At 43.7% G+C, this 23,707-nt stretch overlaps 1 protein-coding gene across 4 annotated transcripts in view; it reads right to left on the reverse strand.

The window, feature by feature from the left end:
• Window positions 1–23,707, reverse strand: part of HPSE2 (heparanase 2 (inactive)) — a 635,705-nt gene that overhangs the window by 6,105 nt on the left and 605,893 nt on the right. For all 4 annotated transcript variants that reach the window (XR_011997530.1, XM_025991733.2, XM_072739739.1 and 1 more), the window contains one exon: window positions 19,219–19,365. Coding sequence is in view for 3 of the 4 variants with exons in the window: in XM_025991733.2 (XP_025847518.1) it covers window positions 19,219–19,365 (147 nt within the window). In the remaining variant the exon portion in view is untranslated. The remainder of the gene's footprint in view (window positions 1–19,218; window positions 19,366–23,707) is intronic.

Raw genomic sequence — 23,707 nt, forward strand, 5'->3', positions numbered from 1 at the left:
AATGCGAGCAGGGACAGAGGGCAGAGGGAGAGGGAGAGATAGAAGCTTAAGTGGGGCTCGATCTCATGACCTTGAGATCACGATCAAAGGTTGGACACTCAACTGACTAAGCCACCCAGGTGCCCCTCATATCTAATATTTAACGGATGTTTCTGTTTTAGCAACACAATGGAGTAGGCGATAAAGCAGGCATTTTAAAATTCCAATTCACCCATCCTGCTTGCTTTTATTCTTCCTGTGTACCAGCCATCTTCAATCATGAGAAGAGGGCCACAGACAGAGTACACTTAGGAGGAAAGGAAGTAGCTCATCACTCATCCTTGGCCAGTGGTACAGAATCCAGAGAACTTCTCAGCTGTTCCTGACCCAGAATGACTTGTGCAGTCATGTACCCAGATTGAAGCTCAGTTTTCTGGGTCAGAAGAAAAGGCCAGAGCCAGGCCACCAGCTGGAACTAAGGCTATGAGTCACCCTCAGAAAATCAACATTGCATAGTGGTGACTGTTTTGGGGCCTTGCCCAACCTCCAATGTGATAACAGTGCAGTGATACTATCTGGACCATAGAGAGATGTAGAGAATGTAATGTTAGACACTGATACAGAGGTCTTTTTAAAAAATATTTATTTATTTACTTATGATAGACATAGAGAGAGAGAGAAAGAGAGAGAGAGAGGGGCAGGGGCAGAGACACAGGAGGAGGGAGAAGCAGGCTCCATGCCAGGAGACCGACGCGGGACTCGATCCCCGGACTCCAGGATCACGCCCTGGGCCAAAGGCAGGCGCCAAACCGCTGAGCCACCCAGGGATCCCCCAGAGGTCTTTTTTTCATATTACTTCTGTGCTATGAATGATAGGTTTAGAGAGAGATACTCAGACCTATGCCCAGCAGAGCAGTGAATTCCCAGAGATAAGTATGCTCCCAACAGAGAGCAAGGCAGGGAGGCAGGTCCAAGCCTGGTCCCGCATGGAAAAGTCTGGGCCTGGTCCAGATCTGACAGACCAGAAGGGCAGCTGCCCTCTTCTTATTGGTGTGATTCAGGGATGAAAGAGTGAGCAGGGGACTCCCGTAGGGAGAGCCAGACCTGCCCCCTGGAAAAGCACAGAAGGAGGAGAACTGAGATCTGATGAAGTATTGACCTCATCAAATCTGCAAGGAGCTTTTGCTCCAAATTTGAGTGACTCTCTCTGGTGAAGATAGACTACTCATTGGAGTGGGAGGTATGGTGAGGAGAAGGGGTCCAGTTGCAAAAAAAATCCAGAGCAGGTCTTCACAGTGTACTGTCATTATTTTGTTTCTGGTAGTGTGAATATCCAACAACCAGACAATACGGACCGTCAAATACAAGTTCAATAAAATTAATAAATCTTTCCAATGACTCCTCAGTTGATATCACTGCTCTACTTGAAGACCTTCAATGACCCCTCTTACATATGGAACTGGGTGCAAGCCCTTCCTGTAAGGAATTAGGTAATGCCTTTTAGGAGTCACATGATCCCAGCACAGCATTGATATCTCTGGATTCTGGGAAGTGCAAAAGAAAGTGTGATAAGCAAGCCTTTGAATGTCTATATCATTATTCTGGAACAGGGCGCATTCTGATTTCCTTGTTGGTTATATAAATATAAAATACTAACCCAAGTGTGGGTGGAACCAGGGAGCATGGTTGAGATTCTGGACTGATCTCCAGTTCCAGGAGCCCAGTCACTAACTTGCTAGACAGTCACCTCCATTCTAGGGGCTTTTTCCTCTGGACAGTTGCTATAGGCTGTAGGGCCAGACACATGAAATACAAAGTATGAGGTGCTCTGTCAGCATAATGAGCCCCATAAGTAGGAGATGGTGTTTTGTTATTAATTCTTTTCACCATAGCTACTAGTAAACTTATTGGTCCTTGTACTTGACTGCTCTTGGGACTGACAAATTTCATGGCTTCTTCTTAAAATCCTCTCTTCCCTTGGCTCCGTGGTACCTCTGTCTCTTTCTGTCTCTCTCTTGCTGCTACTCTCCTTCTCCTTCATTTCTGCATGTGGTTGCCTCCTGAGGGGAATTGTTCACTTCTATCTGCCTCTTAGATGGTAGGGTTCTTGGTGTTTTGTCCTTGGACCTCTTCTCCCACACTCTATACCATGGCTGAGTGCTATTACCCACACCCAGGACTTTATTATCCATGTCAATACTTCCCAAACCTAGCCTAGGTCCTTCTTCTAATATATCCCCACTTGGCTGTCCCATAGGAACTACAAAGTCACTATGTCCAAAGTCAAAATTTTCTCCTCAAACCCTGTCCTTTTCTCTGCCTTTTTTTGTGTTGATACCATCATCTACCCAATTACCTAAGCCAGAAAGCTGGTCATCTGGGACTTTGCCCCCAATTCTTACATCAGGGAGTCCAATCAATTCTACCTTTTAATATTTTTCATATCTGCTCCTTTCTTTCCATTCTTTAGTTCAGAGCTTGCCATGTAACTCATCTCTTTGTCTCCTGCCTTGCCTTTCTCCTGCTGCTTGCCACATTGCCAGCAGAGCATCAATTGCTGTCACTCCTTTAAACCCTTCAGCATCTCCCCATGCCTTCTACTTTCACAGGGACAATGAAGCCTAGCTCTGGCTAGCTCTCCAGTCTCAGATCCTGCCAGTACCCTTTACTCCAATGCTAACTGGCTCACCAACTTCTGGGGGTGGGGAGTGGGGCATGAGCTGAGTTGGCAGTCCTTGTAAGGTCATGAACATGAACAATTATGCATGAACAAAGAGTGTTTCACAATGAAAAGCTAGCTAAGTCTTGCACATAAATATTTTTCAAATGACAATGTCAGTAGATGCTGTTGGGAATAAAGTACACAAGTTCCTTCAAAGGTATAATAAATATTTTTCAAGTGTAAGTACCAGCAGGCACTGTTGGGATTAGTAAGACACAAGTTCATTGAATACTGTTATAAGATTTCTAATGGAATTTTTTTTTGGGGGGGGGCATCATGTGCTTTTCTCAAACAAGAGATTTAAGGTTTTATTTATTTATTTTAGAGACAGAGGGAGGGTGGTAGAGAAAGAGGAGTGGAGGGACAAGCAGACTCCCTGTTGAGCATGGAGCCTGATGCAGGGCAGGGCTCTGGATCTCAGGACCTGGAGACCATGACCTGAGCTTAAACCAAGAGTCAGACGCTTAACTGACTAAGCCCCTGCGGTGCCCCTCAAGCAAGAGATTTTAAAAGGACAATCACTATAATGTGGCAAGGCCATGACATTAGCCGATGTTAAAAAGGAACCCTAGTTCTTTTGCAGGGCTGACTCCCTTACCCTGAAGGACCAAATTGAACAACCTGTGGTTCCACTTCTGTGGTGCATCTTCCTCCTAGAATACAACCACCCTCCTCCCCTGTCAGACTAGCTACATTGGGTCCTTGCAGAACCTGCTCAGGTGTTGTCCCTCTGGGAAACCTTCTCTAATCTCTGGGCTGGGCTAGAAGCCCCAACTCTGGACACTCCTGTACCCTAAACTTCTCTATAACTACCTACTGAATTGTAGTGACTTACACTCCCCCTCACTGGGCTGTGAGCTTGGTGAGGAAGGGGATCATGTCTTTCAAACCTAAATCCTTGGTGCTTAACAAGGTTCTCAGTATAGAGTAGGGATGAAGTATTTTTGGAGTGAATGAACTTTGGTGCTCTTCTGCATTACTTTTTATCTTCTGTGGGGAGGAGGGAGGAGTTTCTTCAGCTTGAGATTGGCTCCCTGGAGGTTTGCTGTCTTTACAGATTTCATTAACCTACCAATTACTCTTGCTCTCAATGGCTCTGGAGATGTTAGATAAGACCTGAATTATCCCTGATTCTCAGTCACTCACCAGATACCTTATCCCAACCTGACACAAGGCCATTGATCATGGACAGTATTTTTCATCCTTAAAAAATATCCATATGACCATCTCTTAACTAAGTTAAAATGAGTTAATTTGGTGAGACCCTGAGTCCCCATCCATCCTTATCTATGAAGTCCCTCCCTTATAAAGACGGACCACATGCTTTACCACCTCCATCCAATTTTTTCTGCTTATATTTTTCTTCTAATATTTATCCTGTTACCCAGTGAAGTCATAGCATGCTAAATATTACAATAATATTTCATTTTTATAAACAATTTATAGGTTTGAAAACAGTCACACTGATGATAAAAATCGAGTAGTACACACTATTTTGTAGACAAAGTCATTTAGCTATGATTTAATTTGACTATTGTATTTAGTTCTTCCAACAACCAGCTGAAACAGGGGTTAACATCCCTATATTATGGTGAGACCCCTCAGAGTTTAGAGGGGCCTCACCTAAGTCACAAAGCCAATAAGTGGTAGGGGTGAGATCTGCAATGCTGTTCTTTATCATGGTCCTATCTGGCCTCCCTTGTGATTGCTAAAGAGCCCTATGAGGTACATGGGGCTATTATTATTATTATTATTATTATTATTATTATTATTGTAACTTTACTATTGAGATGAAGTCAGAGAGGTTAAGTGGTCTGGGCAAGGTCACATAGCTAATAGGTGCTAAGCTAGGTCTTGAATTCAATCCTTCCGACCTCTCTTTCTACTATTTCACGGTGTTCTCCAATTCCAGATGGCACTCACCCCGATCATGTTTCTTTATTTCAAAACCATTCCTTATCATGTTTCCATCATGTTTTGGGACCTCTTTACTGCCCATGACTTTTCAAACCAAATGCTAAATGATCCAGCTTATGTTGAACTTTTTCTCTTAATTCCCTAGCTGCTGAGGGCATTTAAATTATCCAAATATTAGGACAACTGCATTTTATCACCATCTGTTTTTACAAAGTCTGAGTTACTTTTCAATTCCTAAACTTGTTTTCTTTATTTTGCATGCTATTTGAAATGGAATTCAATGTGTCAGTGTGAGTCAAGCCTTCTGCTCCCCAGGTCTCTGTGGGAGCCCCTTGCCAAGGTCACCCTCCTTCCCCCAACACCTGTCTACAGTCTCTGGGTTTCATGTCTTACCCTGGTTCTTGCTAGCCATGGATACTGAAGCAAGCTCTCAACTACCCTGAGGTCTCAGGGTAGCAGGTCTAGTGAGCATGCTTTTTTGTCAGTCTTGAAGATAATTTGCTTGACTCTGGTCTGGCCCCGGGTGAACTTTTGTGGGGGCAGAGGCTAGGGAAGTCTTTGTATTATAGGGAGCAGCCGTGGGAGCTGTGTCTGCTCCAGGCTGGCATATTTGGGACCTTGAGTGGGAGGTGAAGGGACTTAGGTGAAGGGACTCAGCTATTTCGAGGAAGGGATTTGCCTTCTCTGAGCTTGGGTCTCTCTATGTATAAGATAGACTAGATGGAAACCTAAGATTCCTCTGTCTTGAACATTTTTTAGGTGGGTTGTCCAAAGCCTAACAACTAGCTTGAGGCATTTGCCAAACTCAGAGTGATCCTGCCCAACTAGAAATCTGATCACGATATTCGCCCGCCTAATGTTCAGTAGCTCCCTGCTGATCTTAGAACACTGTCCAAAGCCTTTTACCTACGTCTCCAGCCCTTTAGAGGCATCTTCACAGGGCACTGGCATTGCTGACAGCTTGTCAGTCTCTCCCCCAGGCAGGAAGACCATGTGTGTGTCTTGTCCATTCCTGCAGTCTCCCTATACCAATTCACATAGCAGGTGATCAAGAAAAGAAGGACTGATTATATATATTTGCAGGGAGATGAACCTAGAAGGAAAAGACCCTGGACTGGAAGGCCAGAGACCTGAGTTTTAGTGTAGACTTCCAGCATGAACTATGTCGGCCTGGACATGTCACCAGTCTGTCTGGTCTTTGTTCCTGGATCGTTAAACCGTTGGAGGGGAAAGAAGAAGGGAGGCAGAGGAGAGGGAGGATAATGCATAGGAATCTGCGGGCGCCCGCGCCGCGCGTGCTCCCCGTGCTCCCAGGCGGCCTCTCGCGCCAGAGTGCCGCCCCCTGCGCCACTAGAGGGCACTCTTGTCCCACACAAGGGCGCCGCAGCACCGCCTCGCCCGCCGCCCCCGCCCGCGCTCGGCCTCCCCGAGGAGCGCACCGCAGGGTCGGTCGGATCCCAGCCGAGAGCGCGTCGCGGTCCCCTTGGCGGGGGGCCCACCTGAAGGTCGCCAATACTCAGGAAGCGGTTCGGCCGGCGTGCAGGGAGGGGGCGCAGGTGCGCCCCGGAGCCCCGGGCCTCCGCGCCGGCCGCGCACCTGTGTGCGCTTTACAGGCTCCCCGGGCCGGCGGCCCCCGCGGCCCCTCGCTGAGGCAGGACGCTGGGCTGTGCGGCTGCCCTGCCCTTCTCCGGGCCAGGGCCAGGGCCAGGTTAGAGCCCGGGGGGCTCGAGGACAGAGGGGCCTTGCTCGTCCCCGTGCTCCCGGGGAGGCCGTGCATCTGGGGTAGCCTAGAGGGGAAGTTCCTTTGAAAGGGCCGCGAGTGATGGCCACGGGGCCGCGGAGGGCCGCGGAGGGCCGCGGAGGGCCGCAGCCGGTGTCGCCGGCCTCACTAGCCCAGCTGGAGCAGGGGCTGCAGGATGCTCACTCCCCTCTCTGGGGTGCTCCTGCCTCAGGGGCCATGGGGAGGATGGCGTCCGAGTGCGCCCTGAAGCTTTCCCCGTCTCTTGGCCTCCCCTGGAACCTGGTAGGGACTGTCAGAAGGTCCCCCTCCCTCCAGGCCCCACTGGCCGCGGCCTCCTTCAAGGCCTCCTCTGGCAGCGGAGGAGAGGCCCGGCGTCTGCAGCTCCCTCTAGCACCCGTCCTGCCGGCTTTACTTTACCTGTGTGCTGGGGTCACTTCGCCGGCTACACGCGACTGTTTTCATTTCCTCGTTTTCGGTAGCATGTGGTTCAGTGCCTTCTTGCTTAGGAGAGTAATTCTACTTAATGTTTGTTGCGTTCCACTAAGTCAGCCTCTCTAGGAGTTCTCCTGGTTGGACACTAACCCCTTCCCCTATTGTTAAGGAGAGGAGACTGTACCAGAGACATCAAATGGATCTCCTGTTCCCCGCACCCCTCAAGTAGCCCCACATTGTGTGTGAGGCTCCTGGCCACTCAGACCCTTTGAGGCTGATAAGATCATTTGCCCTTCATCCTATTCTTTGAGGGGTGTGTTGAAACAATGAGGAGTTTTGATCTAGCTTCTGTATCACTGAGCTAACACTAGGACTCCTTGATGCGGACAGAGCTGGGGGATTTTATCGGCAAGTTGTCAGAGATCTAGGCTTTTCCTGTTTGGGGGTCATGACTTGATCTGTGATCTATCCCAGGCTGTGTAATAATGGTCCACGCCATACTGGGATTTTACCATGTGCTTCTAATGGCTTAGAGTAACTTAGCACATTTGGCAGACAAGATGAGAGCCCAGCTAAGGAACCTGGGTTTATACTGATATTGTTAATTCCCAACAGATGGCGAAATCATCTGGGGGCAGTTTGGAAAGAAAATTTGATTCTGCGACCATCTCAAAGCTCCATGTCATAGGCCTATCACACTCAAACCACAGGACACAATAAGAACCAGCTATAAAAACCATGGAGAGGCTTTAACATGTGGTTAACTCTGTTCCCTTCCCATTATAAAGAATCGGTGCCATGATCTCCGGCATTCATGAGTATATAAGGGGCATTACTCATCTCTCTACTGTTCTCTGTGTTGTACAAATTCAATTGTAGCAGATGGAGCCCTTACCCGTGAAGACAGAAACTCAGAAACATGCAAATGTGTGGTCAGACACACTATAATTAACACATTACACAGGGAGAGAGACAAGGAAAATCACACTTCTCAGCCTGGATTTTGAGGTCTTCTGTGTTCTGGCTCTAGTATATTTCTGTGGCCTTTCCTCTCACCCATACAAAGCATCTTATATTCCAATCATGTAAAATGATTTGCCTTCACCCACTCCCTTCAAACAAAATGAAGTTTGCTTGAACTTTTGTACTTCTGAACATTAGTAAGCTCATCCCACTGCCTGGAATCTCCTTCTGTCCAGCATTTCCTAGGTATATCACTCATCCTTCCAGCTCCTTCTCAGTGGCCCTCAGCCCTGAGGACTTCCTAGGTTGCCAAGTTAGAATTCATCTCTTCCTTCCTTATACTCCCCTTTCCTATATTTACCCTCTTGTGGTCTGTCTTGTTTTCTTGTCTTAAAATATCCTCTGTGGCCAGAGACCAGGTTCCCCCAGCTCTAATTGTGTGAAGCTGGAAGAGGCAAGTGTGGGGATGAGAAGTGTCTCCTTTATGGGCAGTCTGCAGGTGAGATGAAGAGAGTCAGGCAAGAGGGCAGGTGTATGTGTGTGCACATGTGCACAGATGGGTTTTCCATATGTAAAAGTATGAGATAAAGTCTATAAGCCACACCCAAAATTAGTTCCATCATTCTAAAGTCATGAATACCTATTCAAATATGTTAAAGGGATAAATATCTCGGTTTTATGGGATTTTGATAAGATGCTCCCTATAGTATCAGGTGCACCCTCAAAAGCAAAAAGTAAGACATCCCAGGTGGCACAGGCTCTGTTCCAGAGCCCACAGATGTCAAAATGCATAGTGTGCAGTGATTCAGAATCATTCCTGCAAAGGTGAGCAGAGAAGAAGTAGTCTGCCAAGTGATTATTGGTGTTGGGCAGCTGGTCCCCCAGTTTGGTGCTCTAGGCCCCTCATCTGGAATAAGCCACATGTCATCTCGGGCTTCCCGGTGCTTGGCAGCCAAAGATCTACTGATTCAGGGCCCAGGCCCTGCCGTAGGGATGAGTTGGATTAAGATTTTTCAGTTCCCTGTGGCTTACATTTGTCTGTCACCCAAACCACAGCCTCTGGAGGATGTGGAGAAAGGAGAAGACAAGGGCCATTTCTTCTCAGTCTAGCAGAACTGCCTACATAGTCTGCTTCCTTGCCCCTCAGTTTGGAGTCAACTGCTCAGAAACATGTGAGTGTTAGCCTAAAGTGCTCATTCACCAGTGTTTCATCTGGGTTATCTGGAACAGAATAGAAGTCTCTGCTTGCAGTGAGAGTCCCCAGGTGAGTGAAGGTGGGGAGGGGAGGCCCTAGCCTTGATGGACAGCTGTGCAGAGAGATTCCAGCTGCTGGGAGTGAGCTGCAAGAAAATGCATTCTGGAGCCGAGAACAAATGAAAAACTCTCAGAAAACAACCCCAAGTGCAAAGTGAAAACCCTGAATTCCTAAACATCTTGGTTTAAGATGTCAAGTTACTGTAAAATATAAAAGCATTTTATAATCCTCTAATCTGCACAGCGATCTGTACATTACTAATATGGGAGTTAAAACAAAACAAACAATAAAACCTATGGGGAGCCGTACACATCCTTCCACTTAGTCATAGAGAACTCCCAGGGGCTCATGGCATGTTCACACCTTTGGCAAAATGGCTTCGTGCCTAAATGAAGACTAGAATCTGGGTGAAATCAAAGATGGAAATCAGCCGGGATGTTGCTCCAGCGTTTTCTGGAGCGACAATGGTTCGCAACCTTGACCACATATTTGAATCACCTGGGGACCTTTAAAAATACTGTTGCCTGGGCCCCAGCCCAGAGCTTTTGGTTTAATTGGTCTGGGGTGTGGCTTGGGCATGGGTTTTTTTTTTTTTAAAGCTCCCAGGTGATTCAGAGCACAGCCACAGTTGAGCACCAGAGGTAGAAGAGAGAGTGGGAATATGTTTGCAGCTGGGGGTGGAAGGGACTCAAACAGCTTTCCAATCATACCATTCTTCATTTATTTCCAATAAAAAGAGCTTTTCTTACTGTTTTGGAGTACCATGTCAAGAGGCCACATTATTTTTAACCTAAAAGTAAGATGTGAACTTTTCTTTTTTTTTTTTTAAGATTTTATTTATTTGAGAGACAGTGATAGAGATCGCGCGAGAGAGCACAGGCAGGGAGTAGAGGGAGAAGCAGGCTCCCCGCTCAGCGAGGAGTCCAACACAGGGCTTGATCTAGGATCATGACCTCAGTTGAAGGCAGATGCTTAACTGACTGATCCACCCAGGCACCCCAGATGTGAGCTTCTCAAAGGCAAGTTTTTTTGAATTGTCTGAAGCAAGCATTTTTGCTTTTTCAAGAGAACTGCTTCATTTCATTTCTCCCTCCAGTGTGTCCACTAGTGAGATGAACATGCTCCTTACTACCAGGGAGGCGAGTGTGTAGCACTTCCCAGGATGAATTAAGAACCTAATCAGATGAAGCATTTGCACAGATAACAAACTCTGCATTTCTTTAACATTCAGGAGAAAACTTCTGCTTCTTTTTGAAGGGCAAGTTTTCAAAGGCATTTAGGTTTCTCTGAGGTTCTGAGCTGTGGCACAGAGAGTTCCCTACAGACAGAAGGTGGGTCAAGCTCTTTCCAGGCAAGAGGAACCGAAGGGGATTAAATATATCATCCAGTATTTTCACTGTGGTTTCCAGATATGTATGTAATTACTCCGATAACGCAGAGTATATGTTGGTTATGGCTACTATGTCTTTTTGAACCACAGAACACCCTGAAATGAGCACAAGGGTTAAAAGAATCCAAATTCTCTAGGTTTCAATGAGTAGTAGTAGGCTTACATTAACTGAAGATTTGTAAGTCTCATTTCTCTATGTCCTTACTTCTCTTTAGTTTTTCTACAGACAACTCAAAGCTTTGTGTGTAAGTATTTTTACAAATATACATACTCCTATATATTTACATTTCTACTTTCACAGTGTCCACTTCAGACTTTCTGAACTGGAACACTAGCTTCAATGTTGCTGGTTAGATTAAGTACTACCTTCCTGTTCCCTTGAGGCCAGCTTGCAAATCTCCCTGTCCCATGAACCTTTCTTGCCCACTCAGCGCTTCAGCATCAGTGGCTTATCTTTCCTCCTGAGGGGCACTTAGTGCCCTTTTAAAGGGGCTGCAGATAATGTGGTTGCATCTGCCCAGCAGGGCTTCTTCCTCCAGGTAAAAGAGGCCTCTTTTCTAATGCCTACTTTTAAGAAAAGGATCCTTTTTTTTTTTTTTTTTTACTTTTTTAAAAAAGATTTTATTTATTTGACAGAGAGCGAGAGCGAGCATGAGCAGGGGGAGCTGAAGAGAGAGAGGGAGAAGCAGACTCCTGGCTGAGCAGGGAGCACAACGCAGGGCTCCATCCCAGGACCCTGAGATCATGATCTGAGCTGAAGGCAAATGCTTAACCAACTGAGCCACCCAGCCGCCCCTTTTTTTTCTGACTTTTAAAAACCAGCACCAGATGCTCTGTGTGGGTGAACAGCTTCTGCACACACTTCAGCTCCAATAGCACTACTGATGGTCCTTACCTCCTACAGAATATCAAAATAAATTCCAGAGGCATTAAAGAAATAAATATAAAAAATGAAACAAAAAAGAAACTAGAATAAAACAAAGATACATATTTATCTGATATCAGGAATATAAATACATAGACATATAAGTGGAATGGAAGGAACCACAAAGCAAAAGATATATAGATCTAGCTATATAAAAAGGAAATACTTCTGTATGTCAAGATAATACACTAAAAATGAAATAGTTGTAACAACAGCAAAAAAAAATACTGGGGAAAATATTTTAACACATCTGATAGGTAGCAAAGGGGAAATTGCCTCTTTTTTTTTTTTTGAAATTGCCTCATGTTAGAAAAATTTAGAAATCATTAATAAAATATAACAACTCAACTGAAAAATAAGCAGAAGAGATAGAAAATGCCTAAAAGCAATACTAATAGGCATGAAAATTTTTCAACCTCCCTAATACTCAAAAAATACAAATTAAGATGAAAGTATTATTTTTCATTATAAAGTTGGCAAAGATTTAAAAATATTCCTATTCTGTGTTGGTGAGGTAGTTGGAATAACAAAATGTTCACACTTCCTACTCCTCAGGCCGCCACAACTAAGCCTGTCTGAGGTAAGAAAATTGAACAGTTAATCATAGGCGATAAGGTTCTATATAGTTCAATGGAGTCCAACATGAATGGAATAGTGAGAAATCTGGAAACCAGGCCATTTGAGGAATGGTTCAAGGAATTGACTGTTTAGTTTGGAGACTACAACTCTATGGGGAGACACTAAAAAATTATTATGAAGAAGGCATAGATTTACTCTGCTTAATTTTTCTAAGGAAGGGGATAGATGGAAGAAAACACACTTTGGCCACATACAAGGAGGATCTTTCCTACAATCAGAGCTGTCGAGTCCCAGAGTGGGCTGACTCATGACATGAGTAGTCTCAGCAAACAGAAGCTGCCGGCTTTCTGTCGGGGATGTTACAGAGGAAACTTCTTGATCCCTAAGAGTACTCCCAAATTTTTCCTCTATAAAGTCCCCTTTTAATAACTTCAGAACTTTCATAAAGTGGCTTATTTTAAGAAGAAACTAATTTAAATGATCCCAGACAAGTAGAGAAAATGGAAACCTGCAGGGAGTATGTCTGGTCAGAGTTAAAAAAACTCCAGGTACCAACTAATATCAGCAGGGGAGAACTTACACACTTACTTGTCTTGAGTCTGCTGAGGTAAGTGGAATAATGGCCCTTTGGTTCTAGAAAGCAGGTTTTCAGTTTTTGTTTGTAAGTGTGTAAGTGAGAAGTCTTGGTATAGAATTCTTAGGGTTAAGACTTTTCCCCAAGCTTCTTTTCCCAGATTTGTCCATGTTCAAAAATAAACGTGGTACTTCTAGTCATCTTTAGAGAGAGACTGTGGTAGGTCAGGTGGTGGCCAGTTCAGCCTCACACTCACCAAGCTCTGAATCTGGAGATGAAGTATCATAATGTGGTCTGTTCCAACAGGGACACGAAGATAGTTTTAAAGTCTTAGCACCTGGGAGTTAACTTGAGTATTTTCAGTACTATTCTGTTTGGCTAACATCAAATGACACCCTTCTAAAGGCATGCAGTTAGATGCCAGTGTTTTTCTTTGATATAGGATTTAATGAGGGTGAAATCAAAGCAAAAGTCATATCCCGGAGAGATGAAAAAAATAAGCAGTATGCAGAAAAGAAAAAAATATGTTCATTTCTTCACAGAATAGTCAATAAGATTCTGGGTTAATAGAAGCCTCAAGTTTCAGCTAATCATGGCAGCTGAAGGAGAGGCTTAATACAGATATGAAATGCAAATATTTAGTATGGAACTGATTAGCCCTGAAGCAGAAATATTCCACACCTCTCATGCACCACCCACAAGCTGCTTCCTGTTAGTTGTTTGTTTCTAATAACAGAGATGAACAACAACTTGAGGATAAGGACTTCAGAATTCCCTCCCCCCTCCCCCCTAATATCCCACATTGGATAGCTTTTGAAGGCCATTGATGATGTGGGGCTGGCATTTGGAGGATCAGGAGACATTCTGAGATGAAGTATTCACACTGAACTTCAGGTTCAGATGTTTTCCCCTAATTTGTGTATTTGGGATTCCTGAGCTCTATAGTTATGGGACTACAATTCATTTAAAACTTTGGCTACATTAGTTGCCACTGACATTAGAGTGCTGAAGGGAAACAAGTCATGTCTGGCACAAAGTAGGATCTCAATAAAAGGTGATGGATGGATGAAGACATGAGAAGGCTCATGTGCCAGCATCTTTCCCTCAGAGATGTGCCTCTGGGCTTGTGCTCCAGTAGGGGAATGGGAACTAGCTGGCAGTGCCTATATGTATGGGGTTAGAATATAGTATGTCAAAATTGATTTTTAGAGGCTTCAAATTAAACCAGCTTATAGTCACTGCTAGAATGTAATAATCCTTTTGTTTGAGAAAAGCATAGAGGAAACAGAAAGGAAGTCCCCACTTTTGCTGAGAAAACAAAAGCTTTTATTAAAATTCTATATGACTGGGAAAAAGAAGCTTTGAAGAAGCTCAGAGAATAACTTTTAAGAAGGATCTGAAATTAGGACTTGTGAAGAAAAGTTAATGAAACAAGGGTGAGTTAGCCTAGAGGAGAGAACATTGCTGAGTAATCTGATGCTCTTCACATTCATTCTGTGAAAAGCCTATGATGAAATGAAAGCAGACACTATGGTGATAGGGTTCAGTGATCTATACTGTATGAATGTCAGTTGGGGTAGCACAGTGTTGAGGAAAGTGCATTGGATTTGGGGCCAGGAAAATTGGGTGCTAGATACTTTCTAGCTCTATCACTTAATAGTTGGGTGACTCGAATAAGTCATTTACTTCTCTGAGATTCAGTTTCTCCAACTCTAAAGTGTGAGGGAGGCAGGGATTGTTCTACTTTCTTCATGGTGCTATTTAGAGGGTCAAATGAGATAATGGCTATTAAAGCTCTTTATTATCTATAAAGTCCTAACCACATTGGGCCACAGTGTTCTTATAAAATTAAGTGTTCAGACAGGATTGAAGTTGTGGACACTCCTTCCCCAGAGGTCTTAAACCTTGAGCATCTTCTAGTCCAGATGGCTTTGCTGCAAATGAGTAAGGGTAGGGAGAATAGAGCAGATCACTTCAAAATGTCATTCTGCCCCAGGATTCTTAGCATCTGATTCCCTCAGGTTCTGGTGTCAGAATAGAACAGTCAATGTGGTGAAAATTCTTTCCTTCTTTTCTATTTTTTGGATAGTTTTCCTTTCAAATGGAATTGAATGAGACCCATAGGGTAGGACGCTGGGATGTGACCAAACCCCTGCTCTTGGTTTGACTTTTCCCTAAAAATCTGAGTCCTGTATTTTGATGTAAGTTGACTTCTTTGGCCTCACTTCATGCTGCTTTCCCTGTTTGTCAAAAGACACTGGAGATATTTATGTCTTGGGGAGAACTGATTCCCTAGAGGACAATGTTCACTGATTTGTGATCACATCAGGCATTGGGCAGATTCCTTTCTTCATGGATGACAGAAATGTTCCAAAGGTTCTTTTTGACTTATCCAGAATGGGAACTATTATTGTCTTGGGTGTAAATGATCAGTCTTCCTCCCAGAAAGATGAGAACATAGGAAACAGGACAGAGGATGGACTTGCAGCTGGAGATTTTCTGGAGAAAAACTAGCCTGATGTTACTGTCACTTCCTCTTACAGCACAGCCTCTCTGTGTGGCCTTTTAGTGGCCTGAAGAAGCTACTTGGCTGGTGACCGTGGAGACAACAGGCTCCAAAAGTGAAGTGGGAGTGGGAGAATGAGAATGGAAAAGAAGAATCACATTTTAGAATTCAATGGGAGGCAGAACTCTTTTGAGCTCACCCTCCCACTGAGTTGGAATCTTGGAGCCCCTCTGGGCTGGCCATGGCTGCTCACTCTGTGCAACAGGCTACCTCCCAACAAACCCTGTCCTCAGTCAGACCAGGCAAGCCTTTGAAGGAAAATGAGCTCTTTTTTTTTTTTGTGGTGAAATCTTTCTCTTTTAGATTATGCTCCCTGGTTTGCTGTCACTTTGGAGGATTCTAGACTAAATCTGTTTTCTTTCACTTCTCAGTTCCTGAAGTATCTGAAGAAAGTCCTCATGACTTATTTTTCTTGTCTGAATGAAATCTCCCTATTTCCTTCAGACAGCCTTACATAATATGTATTCCAGACACAGAACCCCCTCCTTTTGTGTACATACTGCAGTTTTCTGAGCTTCTCTTCTCCTATCCTATAGGGTATTGGTCACCCACCTTTGGTCTGATTGCAAGAATGAGAACTATTTCTTGCATAAAGAGTTGAGACTTGAGTGGTAGGTCTTAAGATTGGTTCACTCACAATGAGAAATGAGAAATGAGAAACAGGAACCTTCACCTGTGGACTTGGATCCCTAGACTGTGCCTGATTAGTGGCCCTAAGGGTGCTTCATGTGCAATACCTGACATTCTTGAGCCCTGAGATCTCGTGGAGATACCTTTGCAAAGATTTCAAATATACCCAGTCCTGCTGGCAGCTCCAAGAGAATCAGTTACTCCATGTTCTCAACTGGTCATAAAGGTTTACTGGCATCTCTTTACTCCTGAACCGCCAGGCCAAATTGGTCTAACTGGTGGCTTGAATGGCACACTGACTTGCTCTATATCCTCTTTCTGGTTCCTCCAGACAAGAGCAATTACAGGTTCCTCTGCTCCCAATGCTTTCCATCCTCTTCTGAGCTAATACGGCTCCAGGCTGCAGCAAGGAATTAGCAGACACAGAACACAGAATCTGGCCCCAGAGGCTTATAAAACAGAGAAGGAGACACTAAAGGCTGAAATCACTTCCTTGCATTTCCTTTCATCCTTTCCTGCAGAGTCTGCTTCACCAAAACCACACCCTTCCTGTGAGACCCCCATCTCAGAACCACTGAGGGCTCTTGCACTCATTAATAGTTACTGAGCAGAGCACTGGGGGGCACTGAACATATACGTGACAGCCCCTGCCAGCAGCTAACAGTCCAAGGTGGCACAGACCACTGAGGTCTAGTAGGAGAGGTGTCAAATTAGCAGTAGTTTACAGGACAGAAACAGGCTTAGAGAATTAAATGAAGAGCCCAAAGCTCCGCAGTGAAGTAATGGTAGGATTAGGGCTGGAATCCAGTTCTCTTGACTTCCAATCCAAAATTCTCTTTAATATGATATATGTAAACTCATATGTGCCTGTCTATATTTCTACTTATATACATAGGCATATACTTGGGTGTATGAAATTTTCATTTGTAAAAAGCTGTATTTCACCCACATGCTCTAGTGTGATTCTCACGATAACCCCATCTGACAGGTAAGGGAGCTGAGGTTTGCCCACAGGAGTAAATGGCAGCAACTGGATTCACAGGGCTTGTGATTCCAGCTCCCCCTTCTTTTAATTGCATGACATTGTTATTTGATCTCGGTGGCCATTACCAAATCCCTCTTCAGGACCCCTCTGGAATGAAATTCTCATTTTCCCTGTCTCCCACATTTTCAACAAAGCCGTAACACAGCTTCTCACTGAGATGGGGACAAGGTGAGGTGCAAGACAGCATAATTGGGACATAGAGCATATCAGTAGCCAGTGGGAGTTGCTTTAGTCACTCTAAAGGACAGGTACAGGCAAGAGGGACTGAGGTGTGGCCAGGTTCAAATGTTAGGGGAATAATCCCGGAGGCAGGACATAGAGTGGAGTAAACTAGGCCTGTACACCTTGGTTGTGGGGGGAAAAGCTCATAAAATGATGTCATCCTCTGACTACATCTCCTCTTGTTTTTGGTTTTGCATTTATCCCATTCTCATTATAATCTTTTTAAAAAATATTTTATTTATTTATGAGAGAGAGAGAGAGAGAGAGAGAGAGAGGCAGAAGTAAAAGCAGGCTCCATGCAGGGAGCCTGATGTGGGACTCGATCCCGGGTCTCCAGGATCAGGCCCTGGGCTGAAGGCGGCGCTAAACTGCCAAGCCACCCGGGCTGCCCTCTTATTATAATCTTACCAAATGTCTTAGCAACACATTATCTTAAAAAGTTGGAGAAGATTCTGCTTTGGAAGAACATCTAAGAGGTGTTAGAAAGAGAGCAATTGTTTCCCTCTTCTTCCCCAGCCAGCTGGAGTCATGAGCTGCGGAAAAGGAAGGCAATGGACATGTACTGCACACGGACTATATGTCAGGAACTTTACATAGATTACCTTCTTTACTCCTCTCCCTATGAGATGAAGAAATGGAGACTGTTTTGTAGAGATTATAGAACTTGCTCAAGGACACAGAGCCAGCAAGTGGCTTGTTGGAATTAAGGTATTCGGCCCATTCCTTCCACATGGTACATGTGGTCTTCCCAATGTTGGGCAGGCTCAGTTCCTAATCTCTCTGGCTCCAGAGGATCTTGAACTATCACAATCACTGCTGACACCAGATTGTGCCAGAAATGCCTTTTCAGGTCATTAATGAATGGCAGTGGGAAACTGGAACATACCCATGATCCTCAGAAAATCAGACCCAGGATGAGGATTTTAGAGCCAGAGGGACCTTACCAAATATACAGCAACTCTTGAATTTTGCAGATGAGAACACTGAAGCCAAGGGATCAGGATTCAAGGATCTGCCCAGGTCAAGTGATTATTTAGTGAAGCTGGGACCAGAACTGGTTCTCTTTCCTAGAATGAAGGCTGAAAATTCAGCACACTAGTCGTGAATTACTGGGGAAAAGAAAGAGAGGATGAAATACTCAAGAAAGTCTCCCAATACAGATAGGATTGAGAGGAAAGACAAGTAGATGCAATGTACACATAGCCAGAGAAAAGAGCCGGTATGTGAACCAAGACTGAAAACACAGATCTCGGGTGGGCTAAAGCAACTCAGTAAGTGACTTCCCAGATTGTGTTTTGTTCCCATTGCACATACAGTTGGAAGCCAAATGCAAGCCACCAAGGTTGCAGTGAAACAGTGAACAATTATAGCACAAATAGTTGTGGGCAGCTGTGGGAGTGCAAGCCACCTGCTCCAAGTTTACAGCTTTGTTAAACTTGGTAAACATTAAAAATGGACTAGGAATGCTCCCAGTTTGTGCAGCATCCCATACCCTTCCTGGGAGGCCTTACTTGGGGAGCTGAGGTGACCTTGCCTTTGACCAAGCTCTTCTCACTGTGGCCTAGAACTGCTTCCTCTTGGTAGATGTCAGTGTTGTCAATAGTCTCTGGGAGAGACTGAGGGAAATATGGAGCATTACAGAAGCATATATTCATAGAGTTTGAGGGAATTGCAGAGCCCCCAGAATATAATGTCTCTTTTAATAAATGCTCAGATAAGGAAACTGAAATCCAAGAGGTGATGTGCCCAAAGTTATAAAATTTTGGGGCAGAACAGACGCTTGACCTCTGAACTTTTGACTCTTTGCTCAGTGCTCCTCCCTTTTAGTCCCGTGAGGTTTGTAGATGCTGACAAACAGGGAGATACAGCATCACAGAATATTACAGCTGAAAGGGGCATGGTTCTCAACTACCAGGGTTTTTGGTTGTCACATGACTAGGGGGTGCTATTGGCATTTAGTGGGCAGGGACCCAGGGTGCAAATAAGTAGCTTGAAATGAGATCATCCTTCATAATGAATTGTCTTGTCCAGATACCAAAAATGCCCTTGTTGAGAAATACCTTATCTACCACTTGACTTTACAGTTGAGCCTAAAGACCAGGTAGGGCTTGACCAGAGTCCCAAAGGGAGTCAGCAGTCCATGGACTCCATCCCACTGAGCCCCCAAGTGAATTAGCAGCAGGAAAGAGGCAGCTCTAGCTCCCTACCCCCCCGCCCCAACTCCCCCATCCAGCTCCTGCTGCACTTGCTCTTAAGCCATTTCTAGGTCTGCACTTACTTGGACTTCAGGCCCTCCTGTCCATAGGGCTGCAGCAGATACTGGTGCACAAGCTTATCTCTGAGAGTTCCAGCCAGTTTGATTTTCTTTCTTGATCGGTGCAGGTTGATGATAAAAAGCGTAATGGACCCTCGAACATAGTTGTGGCTGAGATGGAGAGAGAGAAGGGGAAAATGGAAATAAAGTGGTCAGTTAGATGCTGCTAAATAATTTATAGACTGCACCAAACAGGACTGCCCCAGGAAAGGACACTTATTTTATGGTTCTTGGTCACTCTTGACCTTCAAAGGCAGGAAGGCCTTGTTATTGTGGTTTCTTGCAAAGAAGATACCAACTTCCCACCACACTCTTTTTGTTTTTGTTTAAATGTATTACAATGATTTTAGAAAACAAAATATCTTTTTCTGAGTGTGAAAAAAACATGCAGACTGCAGAGAATAAAAAGGAAAAATACAGAGAAATACAAAAAGAAAAAGAAAATTCTCCCATAGTCCAAGTATCTTGTGATATGATACAATTTTGGTAAATATCCTTCCAGTATTTTTTGTTTATTAATTCAATATTAATTCAAATATTTACTGAGTAGTTTGACACATACATATATATTTCTCAGTTTTCATCTAATTGGGACCACATTGTTTTTTCAGTTCGTGACCATCTCAGACATATTTCTATGTTATTAAGTTATTGTATTTTCTTCTACTTACAGAAGAATGCTAAATTCCTCATTATAGAAATGTAATATAATTTATTTAGTTAATCCTCTACCTTTGGGGACTTACATCTTTTCAAATTTTTGCCATTACAAATTACATATGCCATTATATAAACTTTTTGCATATCATCATTTCTAATAAAGTCCTGGAAGTTGGACACATTAGGTCAAGGGGAATGCACATTGCATGATTCCTAACCAAATCTTCTGGTTCATTCCCAGTGATGCTCCTCCCTGTGGGAAGATTTTCTGCCCTGATGTGTTGAACCCTAAGGATCATATGATTGCCTTTGGCCAATGAAACATGGGTGGACATGTTAAAATCTTTGCATGGAAGTTTTAAGAGGCTGCCTATGTTTTGCCATGTCTCTTTTCCCTGTGCCAGAAGACCAACAATGTTCTTGACAGAGGCTATTTTATTGACTTGTGTCCTGGAACAAAGATGATGTGGAGCAGAGCTACGGCTGAGCCATGACAGACAAGTAGTATGAATGAGAAATACACTTTCTTATTGAAAGCCATGGAGATTTGTTGGTCCTTTATTATCATAGCATAACCTCACCTATCCTGACTGCTAACACTGATGTCAACTCTCTAGAAAGCTTGTACCAATTTGCTCTGTTCAGCTATCTATAAGAGCACTCATTTCCTCATACCCTTAAGATCAATGGATATTAACCTTTTATTTATTTATTTATTTATTTATTTATTTATTTATTTATTTATTTTTTTGATATTAACCTTTTAAAATATCTTTCTTAACCTAAGAGGTGATAGTGGGATTTTGATGTTGTACTAATACGTATTTTTAAAAAATTTATGTTGAGGTGTAGCATTGTTTTCATTCGCCTGTTTGCCATTTCATCTCTTCTTTTATAAACTGACTATTCATGTCCTTTGTCCATTTTTCTATTGATTTAAAAAAACTATTTGGGCAGTCTGGGTGGCTCAGTGGTTTAGCGCTGCCTTCTGCCCAGGGAATGATCCTGGGGTCTCGGGATCGAGTCCCACTTCACCCTGCATGGAGCCTGCTTCTCCCTCTGCCTGTGTCTCTGCCTCTCTCTCTCTCTGCATCTCTTGTGAATAAATAAATAAAATCTTTAATAAATAAATAAATAAATAAATAAATAAATAAATAAACAATTTATTAAAAATAGTTATCCTTTGCATGTATGTTGCAAAATTTCCCCTGGGATTTCTTTGACCAATTCAGTTTGTTTATATTGTATTCTGATGTATAAAAGTTAAAAACTTTTAGGTAGTCAAATTTATTGATCTTTTTCATTTCTGCTTTTGCTGTTTTATCTACACCAAGATTATAAACCTATTCACATTTTGGAATCCTTTTAAACCAGCACAGGATGTTCAGAAGCCTGGGAGAACTATATGCCTACATGCAAGAGCCTTTCAGCATGTATCAACAAAACTATAATGATTTCCTTCTTTCTTGTAGGAAAAAAGACTTTGTTTCTAAGGGGTCCCCTAGGGCCCCATCTGGATGGGTTAATGAGAGGAAACAGAAGAAATGACCCAGTCCTGCCTTCAAAGGAGTTCAGAGAAACTCTAAGTCAACTTTGCCCAGAGGAAAATATCATTCCTTGCAGAAACAGCATCCCTTAGCCTCTGGGTCACTCACCTCTACTTCTAAAGGTGCTAATTAAGAGTTGAGTGACTGAGGGCAGGTCAACTTGATAACTTGGGTTGTTTTTGTTTTTTAATAAAACAGTTACCAGGGCTCATCCTGGAGATTTTGATTCCATCCATTTGTGATGGGAACTAGGGAGCTGTTGTGTGTGTATGTGTAGGTATGTGTGTGTGTCTAAATCTTCTAGGATATTTGGCAGATGAGGTGGGTTTGGGAACCACTTGCCTAGAGCAATCCATTAAGATTAGAAGAATTCTTAATGTGTATTCATTCCACTGACTGTGTCAGAAGATTTTTCTTGCATCTGTAGAAGGGTACTTCATTGTATTCAAGCTTTCTGAATGCCTGCATTGATATTCTGATAAATTATTAAATGACTTTTCTCTCTGGTTCCTCCTCCTCTGGTCCTTCTTAGTCTTCTAAAGCATGTGAAGTTGTTTTTGTAGCCAACTGAGTTAGGTCAGAAGAGAATGCCCATTTACTGAACAGACTTATATCACCAGAGCTCAGAAGAAGGATGCTAGACTGTGTAATCACTTACCATCATTAAAAGAACACTAACTATATGCTATTAATGGGCTTTAAGCTTAGTTTAGCTGAGGAAATTGAGGGAAACATTAACTACAGATACTCTGGGCTTCAGTATGAGCAAAAGTAGGCATGCACGGGTACCAATTTTGCCAGACTGTAGTAAACTCTTGTGCTAACTACCATCAGACAACCTTCTCAAGTCCAGCAGTGGAGGAGGGAGAGCTGCACACTTGCATTTACGAGTTTCTCCTCTGCAAAGCTGGGGCAGAATGAGCCCTGGGAGACTATAGAGGAGAAGGGTGGGATGTAGGGAAGTGGTGGGTGGGAGGGAGACCTGACAGCACAGCATTGCTACAGGGAAAGCTGTCTTTTCAAGCTGCTTGGCAATGGTCTGATTTTTATTTACATAGTTCCCCTGGGGGAGACAAACCATACAGCAAGCCAGCTCAGAGACCCTTGTGCAGAGGCTCTCACAGAATTCATGGAGCCTCTTCAGGTAGGAACTGGCATTGAAGACTGCCTCACCCATCCCTTTTTCTGCTTGGCTGATGGGCAAGGATATTAAGCAGAGGTCCTGTGGCTGCGAAGACACATTCTTGGCGAGGGAGTGCAGCACCAACCTGAAAGTACTGTGTCGAGAATCCAGATTCCTGAAGAATATATATTCTCTGCCCACAGAAAAATAATCTTGGAAGAATGTTGTTCCCTAAGAAGTTAGGGATCTGACTGAAAGAATGGCTCACAGGCAATCGATCGTCTTCTGAGGTCAAGTCCAGGTGGCTTTTGGTTCTCTTAGCGAATGTCTCTTTCTGTCTGGTAGAACATCTATCTTACTCCATGTCTCACTCACAGTCAGACTTTTTCCCCAGCAGAGAATCCATGCATCTGGAGTTCATCTTTCTGGCTGTTCTTTTGCTGCCTGACATCTCTGTGATGCCATGGGGGTAGGAGGAAGTGAGTCAGGGAAGGGAGGCTCAAAGTGGAGTATCCTGGATTTAAGAGGTGGGGGACATCATATGGAGAGCTGCATCTTGACTTCCAGATAAAAAATAGTCACTGTTCTAGGAATGTCTCCAGTGAAGCTGGGAGATGAGAAAAGGGAAGACAAGACGGTGCTTTGGAATCCATGGTCATTTCCAGTGAAAGTCCGTGTGTTTGAGAACTGGGTTGGTCCATTGTCTCCAAATCTAACTCAAAGTTTTTGGGTTCGGTAAAAGTCAGGCCATGTTTTGCCAAACATTTTTTCCCCTAATTTCAAAGCCCCTGTGTATTTTAAGGGAAATTTAATCCACATGTTTCTGATTCATTTACACTTAACTCATCAAAATATTGTTTTGTAAGAGCCATTTGATGTCCAAGAAGCCTCAGGAACCTTTTTTATGAGCCTTTAAAAAAATTTCTTCTAAAAAACAGGAAGTCATGTTTTGCCAATAATAAACAAACTTGAACCCCAAAAGGCTCGGCTCAATTTTGCTTCAGTATCCACCAGGTTCCAATTGGTTCTGAACTTGGCTTAAGACCTCAGCTCCTCCCCAGAAACATACATTGTTTCAGCAGAATGATTTATAAAACAAGGTTTCCCAGTCAAAACTTATTTG

This window comes from Vulpes vulpes, chromosome 15 (assembly GCF_048418805.1).
Source record: "Vulpes vulpes isolate BD-2025 chromosome 15, VulVul3, whole genome shotgun sequence".
NCBI lineage: Eukaryota > Metazoa > Chordata > Mammalia > Carnivora > Canidae > Vulpes > Vulpes vulpes.